The sequence below is a fragment of the Heterodontus francisci genome, chromosome 4, assembly GCF_036365525.1.
Source record: "Heterodontus francisci isolate sHetFra1 chromosome 4, sHetFra1.hap1, whole genome shotgun sequence".
In the NCBI taxonomy this organism is placed as follows: Eukaryota; Metazoa; Chordata; class Chondrichthyes; order Heterodontiformes; family Heterodontidae; genus Heterodontus; species Heterodontus francisci.
The window spans coordinates 187517030-187531236 of record NC_090374.1 but is presented as its reverse complement, the minus strand read 5'-3'; the positions used below and the strand labels follow the sequence as shown (position 1 = coordinate 187531236).

General features: G+C 41.4%; 1 protein-coding gene across 1 annotated transcript in view; it reads right to left on the bottom strand.

Moving 5' to 3' along the window:
- Positions 1-7324: 7324 nt before the first annotated feature.
- Positions 7325-14207, bottom strand: part of LOC137368764 (neuronal acetylcholine receptor subunit alpha-7-like) — a 135094-nt gene continuing 128211 nt past the window's right edge. The window contains exon 5 of the mRNA XM_068028962.1: positions 7325-7846. Within this exon, the coding sequence (XP_067885063.1) occupies positions 7325-7846 (522 nt within the window). The remainder of the gene's footprint in view (positions 7847-14207) is intronic.

The window sequence follows — 14207 nt, the reverse complement described above, 5'->3', positions numbered from 1 at the left end:
CGCAATCCTTTACACTCAACTTTTCTCTATGCACTGCATCCATGGGATTGAAAATGTTCAAGAACAATGAGAGAAAAATCTGCCCTATTTTTTCTGCCTTTCCTGTAGAAGCCAACGCAATGGGCTAAAATTTATGAACGAGCAACAAATCGCTGTGGCGCGCTCTGATGTCGGCAGTCTTCAAGTGCAGATGTGCCATCACTGAGCCCTCGTGATATTTCACGCGGGGGCTCATTTAAATGCAGGGGGCGGAAGGCCTGCCCCCGATGACATCGAGGGAGCGGACATATCGTCCCCAGCAATGCATCCGGTGCCACCGCTCAGGCTCCGGCACCAGCACTGGCGCCATTTTTAAAGGGCTTCAAGCCCTGCCTGGGAATTGTAATATTTAAAGGTGCCGCTGCAATTAAAACTGGAAATGAAATGTAAATGTAACTTTGAAACCCCTCTCCAACCCCCCACCCCACTGAGTAAACGGTAAATAAAATGACCTATCCAGGCAAAAAAAAACATCTTTTGCTGTGCCGGACTTTCACCCCCCCGACTTCCGTGACCCTCCCCATGACTAATTGGAATGGTTTTCACCCACCTCCCGACCTGAAAATTTCAGTCCTCCCCCTCCCCACCAATGTCACACTTCAGACCTCCGCATGGAGATCCGAAGGCACGGGAGTTCTGGCCACTGGCTGGAATATCGACGTGGATTAAGGTAAGGTAATTTGCAGTAATTTCATTTGATTTTAGTATTAAAATTAAAGCCCCACTGCCAGGCAGCGGGGGGCCCATACTGAGGTCTTGCCGCCTCCGGTAAAATGCGGCAGGACCTTCCCAGTGTCTGGAGTTGTGGTGGGCCTCTTCCGGAAGAATTTTTTGGGCCTCCCCGCTACGATCCCTGATGTTGTAGGGCTCATAAAATTCAGCACTATGTCTCTTCTACTGAGTGTTCAGTGCATCATGGTCTGGAAACAGAGTCTGCTAGAAGACTTGCTCATTTTTGGAATAGTGTATGCAAGTTTGGATGTTGATGTGTTGAAGGTTCAAAATAACTGATGCAAGAAGGATTTTGAATCTGAGAGCTTCAAGTTACAAAGACAACAAAGGAAATAAAATAATCACATTTACATAGCACCTCAAATCCAGGAGCAGAACTTGCTTCCACAACTTTCTAGCTTTGAGGCAAGAGTCCAACCCACGTGAGCCAAGCTGACAAGTTGAGACGTCCTGATTTTAATTGGAGCAAGGGTTTAATTGCAAAGGATGAGAGGTATGATAACATAGATGTCTACAGATGACTCGATTGTGGTCATAGATGATGACGATGGAACAGTCGATTGTGTGTAGTGGACTCCCATCAAAAGCAACAGTTTACTTATTATCTATCTAGTTAAGAACAATGATTAAAGTTTAAATGAACAAATATAGTGTCATGAACATGCAACGCTGAATGGTGATTTTTAATTAATCGGTTGGAAACCTAAATTACACTTTTAAAAAAGAAAGCAGCTAAGATGGCCACTGCAATTTGCAAGGTATCGAGGTGCAGACTTATGTCTGGATAGCCCTCATCCAGAACAATGGCTTGAGCGGTTTGAATGCAGCCTGGTATTGCCTTCATTAGCAAGACATTCACAGCCATCTTGGAACATTAACACGAGTGGAGATGAACCTCAAGAGGTAAACATTGAAACAATAAGACCTGAGAGAGATTGGAATTCTTAGACTTGGATCTCATTAAATTGCAAAAGAGAATACACTGGGACAATCATGTGACAGTCTCTCCATCTGTGTGAAAACTTGGTATTGCTTTTTTTATTATTAATTCATGAGATGTGGGCATTGCTGGCCAGGCCAGCATTTGTTGCCCATACCTGTTGTCCTTGAGAAAGTGGTGGTGAGCTGCCTTCTTGAACCGCTGCAGCCATTGGAGTATAGGTACAGCAACAGTGCTGTTAGGAAGGGAGTTCCAGAATTTTGACCCAGTGACAGTGAAGGAACGGTGATGTAGTTCCAAGTCAGGATGGTGTATTGCTTGGAGAGGAACCTGCAGGTGGTGGCATTCCCATGCATCTGCTGCCCTTCTCCTTCTAGGTGGTAGAGGTCACGGGTTTGGAAGGTGCTGTTGAAGGAGCCTTGGTGCATTACTGCAGTGCATCTTGTAGATGGTATACACTGCTGCCACTGTGTGCGGAGACATGAGACAAGCTTCTGAGTTTCAATCAGTACAGGACCCAAGTGGGTCTGTCTGTCTCTCTTTCTCTGTCTTTATCTCTCTTTCCAGGTAACACTGTAAGTTTCGAATCCTTTCTGGAGGCTGTAAAATACCCAAGTCTATCATTGCTGCAGACAGAGTCCCAGAGGAGCAAACCAGGAGACATCATTGTCTCCACGAAAACCCTGAACCAGGTGGCCACCTCTACCAGCCAGAAACTTCAGGACCACAAGCTCAGCCGGAAGACCACTGAATTACCAGACTCCACAGACTGTATATTCTTTTATTTGTTCTGGACTTTAATCCAACCAATCTATTCTTCATCACTATGTAACCTACTTGTAGGTGTATGTGCGTGTGTGAAACTTGGAGACTAGTTTATTATTTTTACTTAGATTGGGTTTTGATTTTAAGTACAATAAACTAACCTATTTCTTGTTTAAACTCAAGAAAACTTGTCCAATTGGTTCTTTGATGATCATAGCACAAAAGAGTTAAACACTCATGCAATTGGTAAGCACATCCACTGTTTGAAATAAATAAACCCTGTTGTGGTCAAAGAGAGGGACAAGAGGGGAGACTTTCGACCCCTCCTCACCCAATCGTAACAATAGACAGAGATATTCAAATACTCTGGAACCAGACGCATGTCATATTCTGCTTTGAGTGCAATGGGTCAATGGTAATGAGAATTAAAATTTGGATTAATATCCTAGAGTTTTGCACAATTATTGTGGATAGCACGTACAGGGAGGTGGTCATACCGCAGGTAAAGACTGCTCAGGCAGAAAGGAAATGAGTGACTGCCAGGCAGAGTAGAAGAACTAGGCAGGTAGTGCAGGAGTCCCCTAGGTTCATCTCCCTCTCTAACAGATATTCCGCTTTGAGTACTGTTGGGGGAGATAGCTTCTTAGGGGAATGCAGCAAGAGCCATGTCTATGGCACCACGGGTGGCTCAGCTGCAAAGGAGGGAAGGAAAAAGAGTGGGAGAACTATAGTGATTAGGTATTCTATTGTAATGGGTACAGGAAGATGATTCTGTGGCCACAAATGTGACTCCAGGATGGTATGTTGCCTCCCTGGTGCTTGGGTCAAGGATGTCATAGAGCAGCTGCAGGACATTCTGAAGGGGGAGGGTGAACAGTCAGAGGTTGTGATTCACATTGGTGCCAATGATATATATAGAAAGAGGGATGAGGTCCTGCAACAAGAATTTAGGGAGCTAGGTAGCAGATTAAAAAGCAGGGCCTCAAAGGTTCTAATTTCTCGATTACTTCCAGTGCCATGTGCTAGTGAATATAGGATGTCAGTAACCAGGGGGCATAGATTTAAGGTAAGGGGCAGGAGGTTTAGAGGGGATTTGAGGAAAACCTTTTTCACCCAGAGGGTGGTTGGAATCTGGAATGCATTGCCTGAAGGAGGTGGTGGAGGCAGCAACCCTCACAACATTTAAGAAGTATCTAGATGAGCACTTGAAATACCATAGCATACAAGGCTACGGGCCAAGTGCTGGAAAATAAAAGAGACAGGCCTGAGGGCTGGCATGGACATAGTGGGCCGAAGGGCCTGGTTCGGTGCTGTATAACTCTATGACTCTATGAGAGCAATTTGAGAAATCCTTTAGTGTTTTTAGTTCCCAACTCTCAAAGTTTGTATGAAAACTAACGTACCTCACTTTCCCAAATGCAACATTGTTCCCATGTTTAGAAAATGCTCTCATTTTTACTCCCCTGTTCAATATTTACCTGTGGTTAACTGATTCCTTCAGGGGATTGAGTAAATTGGGCAGAATCTGGGATTAAGCAAGTGACTCATTTTCTGTGTGGAAGTAGTCTTGATAGTGTAAATCATCTTTTGGCATTGCATGTTTCTTTAGGTTAATAAACCATCACTGCCCCATAAAAATGGAATGAAAAGATGTTGGCCATTGTATACGCTGATCAAGTCATTTATCATGGAAAGGATTCCTGCGGACTTCAGTATTCACATCTAATGAGATATTCAGCGGATCCAACCCGTGTCCTAACCATTATGTGCAAATCCTCACCAACCCCAAGTTAGAGATAAACAAAATTTTAATGATTCCTTTTTCTCATTTTTTTATTCACACATCACATTAAGCAGTTATTCTCATAAACTTTAATCAAGCATTGAAATAATGATATACCAAATACAAATAAAATTCACTGCTACTTTTAACTTCTGCTTATTGGACAAATGAGGCACTCGTCAAATGTTAGAAATTACTTGCTAGTTACTAAGCAAAGCAGCCAGTCTTTATTTACATCTATCTGAGACAATTGCTTAAATGCAGTTGTTCATTATTAAACCATTATATTGCATGAACAAACATTTTTAGAGCCAAGTGAGTTAGACAGAAATAGAAGAATCAATTAGCATTAACAAAGCACACCTTTATAGTCAACTAGATAATTAAGTAAAACTTCTGTATGACATTCGTACACAGTCACATTAATTGGGAGAAGTGGACAGAAAAAAATTGCCAAACACGTGAAATTTCCAGGACAATTACCAGAAATCTAAATATCACCAAAGATTTCACAGTTCATTTGGAGTCGATCAACATAGTACAGAAGATTAGCATTTAATGCAGTGAAAAATCGCATACAGGGAGTCAAACTGGAAATCAGGTCTCTAGCTAGACGTAATTAAGACTGAGAAAGAGGGAAAACACAAATAAAGATAATGGATAGTAGATGATAGCACAATTCCAGCAGCTGCTGAGTGACTAAAGACAGGTCTTATCTATAATGTAACACGAACCATTAGCTGAAAGGACACCTAGGGTTTCCCCAGTGCATTGTTTCACTCAAACAAATAATGGAATAAAATACACATCATAAGTGAAACCTATTCTAATACTTTGTAACAGTACGGTCTTTGTCAAGTGTCAGACCAGATTAATTATTGGAGCGATAACAGATCTATTGATCAGTGGCATGAACATGAAATATTAATCAACCTTTAAAGTGACCAGTTGCTCTTGTACATGACATTTATCCATTTGCAAATAATGCATACTTCATTTACTGACATCATTAATGAAAGCATCAAAATCAAACTCTAGATTTTTAGTGAAACATCTATATATAGTTTCATAAATACATCCCATTTGTGTGTGTCACTGTGGCATAAATTAGCTTCAACATAATGTACACTACTAATAAACAGGACTTGAAATTTTCACTCAGTAACTATTGAAGGTCAATTATCTTCTAGCTGTGAGAAACTATGCAAAACAGCTGAAAATGTAACTCATATAAATGTGTCTTTATAGCCCCTCACAGCTCTTCTGCATCCTGTCTGTTGCTCATTCATCTACAATAAAGATACATTGTTCTTATTACTTTTTAAATTTGAACCCTTTGGTTTGAGTAACAGTTTTTTTTTTACAGGCTTTTGGCAGAAATGGCAATGGGAAAATAGGGAAATGCTGAATTCAGATACATGTATTTGTTTGAATGATATGATACAACATTTTACCAAGACAGCAGTTAGAATGTGAAACATGCTACCACATGGAGTAGTTGAGCTGAATGGCACAGATGCCCTTAGAGGAAAGCAAGGGAAGAACATGAAGGAGAAAGGAATAGAAAGATAGAGTTAGATGAAGTAAAGTGTGAGCCGACTCATGTAGAGCTTAAACACCAGCACAAACCAGTTGGTCTCAATGGCCTGATTCTGAGCTGTAAATTCTGTGTACTGGTAGTTACTGTTGAGAAAGAAAAAAACTTGCATTTAGATAGAAATTTTAATGACCTCAGGATGTCTTAACATGCTTTACAGCCAATGAAGTTTTTCTAAAGTGTAGTTATTGTTGTAGTGTAGGAAATGCGGCAGGAAAACTGCACACAGCAAGATCCCTCAAGCAGTGATGAGATAATGACCAGGTAACATATTTTAGTGATGTTGGTTGAGGGATCAATATTGGTCAGGTCACTGGGGAGAACGCCCCTGCTCTCCTTCCAATAGTGAGAGGGGACCATTTACATCTACCTTCAAATGGGGCTTTGTTTTAATGTCTCCCCCTGGAATACACATACCTACATATATTGGATCCATATATGAGTTATGGTCTACATTCAATCGGTAATTTATTGGGCCACCCAACACATTTCATGTAATGTATTTCATCCTATGACTTTAATAAACTGTTTCTCTCCCTGAAAAGGTTGTTTTAGATCAGCCATATCCGAAGTACCACATCCCACTAGTGATGGTCAGTCTTGCATTCTCTTATCAGTTGCATTTCCTCCCTGATAGCTCAATCATTTCAGCAACATGTACAAATTGTAGCTCCTTCTCATGAAAGAGCCACCATTGGTCAACACCTCCAGTCAAACAACCTCTTACATATTAATACATTTAAAAACATCACACTCTTTTCCCTTCTCGCATGATCAAACATTGACAAAGGAAAGGTATCTTGGAAGAAAGTGACTATATTGGGAATCTAACTATTTGGTTGTATGTTTTCGATATGGGATTTAGCCATAATTTTTCATGCCCTTTTACTATTCTTAAACATTGTGGACCAGAAGTTCCTTCTTTCACAAAAAAAGAGGATGTTTGTTTTTCTCCATAATTAATCAAATTTCACCACACGCAACACTTATTCGTTTGATTTTTTTTTAATGATTCTAGTGAAAAACAGACATCCCCTGTTTTTTGGTAAAGAGAGAATTCCATCTCCAAATTACATTGATAAGGTTCTCGTTGTCATTTACATTACCATGAAGACTATTCTTGGCCGGGCAGCTGCAAATTAAGCAAGTGATTAAATTATCAGGTAATGTCACCAAAATCTTTTTGGGAAACACAAGTAGATTTGAAAATTATTAAAATGCGCTATTAGTGCAAGCAATTGTTTTCACAAAAATATGCCTGCTTAGAATGGAAAGTAAAATGAATGGCAATCACATTTTTAAAAAAATGACAGGAATGAAGGTAATGTGTGTTAGGCTTTCTGTGGAATGACTCCTTAACATCCTTTGTTCAGTAATGGTGCACCCAGCAGAACACTTTTCAAATTTTCATGTAGGCTAACCTCTGGAGATTTGCTGAGAAATACATTTTACTGATCCAAATCAAGCCTCATGCAAAATCTTTCGAAACAGCTTCTATGAAATTAGGGGCTGACATTAAAATGGCAAATGTACAAATAATAGAAAAAACGGTAAATGCCACCAAGCACAGTCTGTCAACCACTGCGGCAGCAAACTTCCATTCGCTGCAGATGGCTTCACCCTCATCCTGATCCCTGAAGCGCCTGGCGATGAACTGAAGCTCCTCCAGAATCTTCATCATCTCCGGAGAGCCTCCAACCAGAGATTCACTCTGAGCGGTGCCATTGTCCTTGGAAGGCGAGCAAGTGATCCGGCCGCACATCACACCCGAGTCGCTGCTGGGAGGGCAGCAGGGGTTCTCCATGGTGTGATAGCCGAAGTAGATCATGTTGCCATTGCTGGATCGCTGACAGGGTAGTCCACTCATCTCCATGCTGCTGGTGCTTTGTTGCTGTTGCTGATTGTATCTGTAGGGTATGCTGGTCTTTCCTTCTCCGGGCTTCTTCATTCGAAGAAACCAAGCACACCAGTTCAACAATACCACTCGCACCTGTCAAAAGTCATGAAAAAAATGCTCAAAAAGGAAGAACTTGCATTTATATAGCACCTTTCACAACCACAGGATGTGCCAAAGCACTTTACAACCAATTAAGTATTTCTGAGCATAGTTACTGTTGTAATGCAGGAAAAAGGGCAACCAATTTGTGCACAGCAAGCTCCCACAGCCAATGTGATAATAACCAGATAATCTGTTTTAATAGTGCTACTTGAGGGATAGATATTGGCCAGGGTACTGGAGAAAATTCCCCTGCTCTTCTTCATATAGTGCAGTAGATCATGAGGACCAATGGGGCCTCAGTTTATTCCATTAATTTTTTTTTATTCATTCATGGGATGTGGGCGTCGCTGGCCAGGCCAGATTTATTGCCTGTCCCTAATTGCCCTTGAGAAGGTTGTGGTGAGCTGCCTTCTTGAACCGCTGCAGTCCATGTGGGGTAGGTACACCCACAGTGCTGTTAGGAAGGGAGTTCCAGGATTTTGACCCAGTGACAGTGAAGGAACGGTGATATAGTTCCAAGTCAGGATGGTGTGTGACTTGGAGGAGAACTTGCAGGTGGTGGTGTTCCCATGCATTTGCTGCTCTTGTCCTTCTAGTTGGTAGAGGTCGCGGGTTTGGAAGGTGCTGTCTAAGGAGCCTTGGGGCGTTGCTGCAGTGCATCTTGTAGATGGTACACACTGCTGCCACTGTGTGTCGGTGTTGGAGGGAGTGAATGTTTGTGGATGGGGTGCCAATCAAGCGGCTGCTTTGTCCTGGATGGTGTCGAGCTTCTTGAGTGTTGTTGGAACTGCACCCATCCAGACATGTGGAGGGTATTCCATCACACTCCTGACTTGTGCCTTGTAGATGGTGGACAGGCTTTGGGGAGTCAGGAGGTGAGTTACATGCCGCAGGATTCCTAGCTTCTGACCTGCTCTTGTAGCCACAGTATTCATATGGCTACTCCAGTTTAGTTTCTGGTCAATGGTAGGATGTTGATGGTGGGGGATTCAGCGATGGTAATACCATTGAATGTCAAGGGGAGATGGTTAGATTCTCTCTTGTTGGAGATGGTCATTGCCTGGCACTTGTGTGGCATGAATGTTACTTGCCACTTATCAACCCAAGCCTGGATATTGTCCAAGTCTTGCTGCATTTCTACACGGACTGCTTGAGTACCTGTGGAGTCACGAATGCTGCTGAACATTGTCCAATCATCAGCGAACATTCCCACTTCTGATCTTATGATTGAAGGTAGGTCATTGATGAAGCAGCTGAAGATGGTTGGGCCTAGGACACTACCCTGAGGAACTCCTGCAGTGATGTCCTGGAGCTCAGATGATTGACCTCCAACAACCACAGCCATCTTCCTTTGCGCTAGATATGACTCCATCCAGCGGTGATTTTTCCCCCGATTCCCATTGGCTTTGTAAGTTTATTAAACTGCTAATTTGTGCAAAAGCAGCTGAAAACCAAACATAGGAAAATAGTTCCTTTTATTCAGGGAACACTCTCTTTTTGAAAGGCCTTCTTAACTCTGTATTCTTTCTTAGACACCGTGGAGTAGATTTGACTCTGTGATAATGTAAAGCATGTGACAGTGAATCACAGCCCATTTTACATCTCTCCTGATTTTTATTTCCATCGAAGCCAATGCTACAAGGCCATTGCCAGGATTGGAATGCAATCAGATGTTAGGGAGGTAACATTCCTTCAATTAGATTAAAGGCTTTTTTTGGTCTACTGATGTTACCAAATGAGCTATTTGTAACTTCTCTTCAGCACAGTGGTTTAATTGACAGCTGTGGTGAGAGTCATGTAGTTTTAGGACTTAAATTGAATGGCACTTAACAACATAGTTAGTTGTGTCTGCAACTTTAAGATAAGAAATCTGGCATCTAAAGTTAAGGTGGAACATTGTCTAGTGTCTTCTAGATTTCATCATTTTAAATCTAGTTAGTTTGCAGATACAGCTTGTAGATGAAGAACTTTACCATACAACTGTAACATTTCATGAATATTATACTATGTCTTATTTTGTCGGATTGCTTCCATAATGGATATTTTGTGCTCATGAAGCCTGCAGCTTCCTGGACTCTAGATTCTGGAATTTCCTCACTAACGTTCACCTTCTCTCTACCCCTCTCTTTTCCTTTAAGATGCTCTTTAAAACCTACCTTTTTGACGAAGACCTGACCTCATATCCCATTCCCTGAGCTCTTTTCCTAGTATCTGGATTCATTCCCCTTTAATGGCTATTCATGGGAATACAGCTGGTAAGATTGCAGAAGTTCTTTTAAAACCAGAAGAATTCATTTTCCATGGAGACACAGATGTGCAGGGGTATATATAATAACGCCTGTCTGCTGAATTCATATCCCATCACCATTCCATATGTTGCAAATGTTGTGGGCTGTTTCATTTTTGTATGGAATATTTATTTTCTGAAACCCTAAAAAAAGCACAAGAAGCCCTAATTTTTTTTTAACAATTTGCATACTGCACAGTGGCGCAGTGGTTAGCACCGCAACCTCACAGCTCCAGCAACCCGGTTTCAATTCTGGGCACTGCCTGTGTGGAGTTTGCAAGTTCTCCCTGTGTCTGCGTGGGTTTCCTCCGGGTGCTCCGGTTTCCTCCCACATGCCAAAGACTTGCAGGTTGATAGGTAAATTGGCCATTATAAATTGCCCCTAGTATAGGTAGGTGGTAGGGAAATATAGGGACAGGTGTGGTTCTTTTCTTTCTTTTGGGCCTCCTTATCTCGAGAGACAATGGATACGCGTGGTAGGAATATGGAATTAGTGTAGGATTAGTATAAATGGGTGGTTGATGGTCAGCACAGACTCGGTGGGCCGAAGGGCCTGTTTCAGTGCTGTATCTCTAAACTAAACTTTATCACTGTTTTGGGGGAAAGCAGGGTCTTGAGAGCTTGTTACTGCTTCCCATTTGTTATATTTGCCTGTTTTCCCATGGGAAATGCACAGCAACGCAAGAGAGTTCTGCAGTTTTTATGTGCAGTTAGATACAATAACAACTTGTATTTATTTGTTGCCTTTAACATAATTAAATATCCCAAGGCACTTCACAGGAGCATTACCAAACACAATTTAACACATAATGACATAAGGAGGTATTAGAGCAGATAACCAAAAGCTTGGTCAAAGGGGAGGGTTGTAAGGAGCATTTTAAAGGAGGAGAGAGATGTAGAGAGTTGGAGAGAGCCAAGCTGGCCAATGTTGTTGTTCCCTTCTGCATTGTATACAATCTCACCATGCACATGGAATAAACAGGAGACAGCCAACAGCAGTAACCAGACACAGAAAGACTTCATGATTAGAAGACAGAAAGCATATTCCACCAACTGGTCATTCAGCATGAATCTCTGAAGTTTGTAATGAAAGACATTTTTAGTTAAATGATTGAAAACCAATGTGCAACAGTCATTGGTACATGTGCCACATACCCTGACTATATAAACTACCGGCACTCTGGCCAATAGCCTTACATAAACACCCACGATGTTAAGAGCATTTCTCCCAACAATCTTATTTCCAAATTTTTCACAACGTATTAGATTTCTAGTCAGTGTCTGAGTGGAAGTGTATATAGCGTATTTTCCCCTTTGTGATAATATATAGTGTGTGTCTTTAGCTTTTTAAACATATCCTCCTTCTAGGTGCTTCCCCAGTGGCATGGTAGGTAATGTTTGCCTCTAGTGATGGAGGTGTTCCAGTATCTCCCTATGCTGAGGCCTCCAACTACAGGCATCACAGGCATTGATGCAATGGCTGCCTAGGCCTCTACGCTGTATGGCATATATGAATTCATTTCAGAAGGGTGGCTGGCTGATATTAATTGCCCTGAGAGACAACAGCATCATCCATGCCAGTGTGCCATCACCCACATGCTGGTCATGTAGCCGGAAGTCTGAGCGGTTGTTGAACTCCTGTATTATTCGGTTCTGCAACATGGTGAATCCAGACCAAGACAGACTGTTGCAGATTGAAGCTCAACATCTCATAAGTTCCAGTCCAAATATTTGTGATAGAGGCTAAGACTGAGATTAGGATATCTGCTTAGGGGGTCTTAGCAGTCTCCATGGCAGTCGAAGATCAATCAGTCATGCAGAGTTGTACAAATGGGGATTGTGAGCTCCACTGTAACTAAACAGGCTGCTTTGTACTCTCTCAGAAGACACCATAAAAGACTGAAGATGAGTTACCACTAAGCTATGCTTATAGGCAAGTCTTGTAAGGTCCAAATCCCTGGCTCAGCAACTGAACAAGCCCTTGATCTGACCTTCCAGACAGCAGCTTCTGCCATCTATAATTGCACCTGTATTAGATCCTCCTTAAACGTGCTCTGTGCTTCAAATACACCCTTTGTTGTGTTATAATTGCAAAATCTGGATTTGACATGAAGAACAATGGATCTTTGGGAGCAATGAATGTGTTCAGATAATATCATAAACTGCAGGAGTGAAGCTCCAGTAGCTTCTGTCTGTGATTTGAGATGTGGTGATAGTATTGAAACACTTCTAAAGTATCTTCCTTAATATACTACATTGTTGTATTCACCTTTGGAGCTTATATTTTAACAATAGCAATCAAAGTGACTATCAGTGTTCACTGTAAACACTGATAACTTGTGTTGATGAGTTATGACAATCACTCTGAAGTATTAATAATTCTGATGCAATTACTGTGATCCCATCAGCTTGGTTTCTCAGTAAGGAAATACTGCAAGTTCATTGAAAAATAATTGATGGGTTTTAATAGGAAATCAAGTGGTTGGATTGGCAGACATTTGAGAAACTTTATCTCAAAGTATTGCAATCTGTGGAGACGCCACAGCTCACTGAACAATTTGCTATTTAATAGGCAAATATTTTGGAGCACATTAACTTGTTTTCATCAAAAATAGGTCAAGCTGCATTATAAATGTGCAGACTTAATTAAATTATAATAGTCTCCAAGGTATTTATATGGAGTTGTATGTCATTTTTTTCTCGCTATTTCCCCTATGGCATCTTCTCATCTTCTGCACTTGCAATACTTTCCCAGTAAAATTCCACTGTATTCAACAGTGCAAGTATTCCATTAACTTTCCTGCATTTATGCTGTGATAATGAAGGAAACAAAAAGTATCTTCAGATTTATAAAACATTTCTAATGAGCTATATTTTAATATATCATTCATGCATTGAAAAGGCAAACATATAGTGAATTATGTTGCCTTTCCATACAGTCCATTTAACTCATGACGGAGTAATTAGTAATGACAGATCTTATCAGACAAATTATAAATTGCCAATTAAGGGAATAACTGCAGGTCATCATTAAGCGATTCTGTAATACATGGACTGTTACATTCATCAAACTGGAACTGATGGAACTGCACTCAGATCAAAGGTACAAAGGGCTAACTACAATTGTTTCTCAGGAAGTTTAAAATTACTGAGATGGCATAATTCACCAATCTTCATGCTTGATGAAAGAGTCTTGACATTCAAAGCCAAAATCATACACAAAATCAAACACCCAGGACTGATCAACTCAACAGACCAGGGATTGATTGTTTTGTTTTCATAATAGGACACTCAGACTACTTCAGATCGACTAGAGTGAGCATGCTGATGGTGCAGTTATTAAAGGTGTTTGCCTGACAGTGCGGTGCTAGCACATCTCAATGGTGTGAGCAGCTGGAGAAATGGTCTCTCAGATCTGGTGCAGAAGGGAAAATGGCAAAGTGCATCTTTTTCGCTGGAGTGGAGCTGCTCGCTACCTTACCATTAAACCATTTCAAATAAGCAAGTTAATGCCTGTGCTAAAATAGTGGAAAGCAGAATGTCATAACAACTCACTAAACATTTGTCCAGTAAATCAGAAAATCTCAAGATGCTTAACGATGATGGAGGCCATTTGGCATCATGCATCCATCCAGAACAACTCCGCACTGCCCCCCTCCAATTTGCTGCATTATCAACAGTATATTCTGAGCTACAATGTGTAAAGGTTTATGCTATTACAATTTAATGGATCCTTCTTTGGCCTCCTTATCTCGAGAGACAATGGGTAAGCGCCTGGAGGTGGTCAGTGGTGTGTGGAGACGCGCCTGGAGTGGCTATAAAGGCCAATTCTAGAGTGACAGGCTCTTCCACAGGTGCTGCAGAAAAATTTGTTTGTCGGGGCTGTTACACAGTTGGCTCTTCCCTTGCGCCTCTGTCTTTTTTCCTGCCAACTGCTAAGTCTCTTCGACTCGCCGCACTTTAGCCCCGTCTTTATGGCTGCCTGCCAGCTCTGGCGAACGCTGAATTTAATGAATATTGGCAGGCAATAAACACCACTTTGGAAATATTGGAAAGCTAATGCAC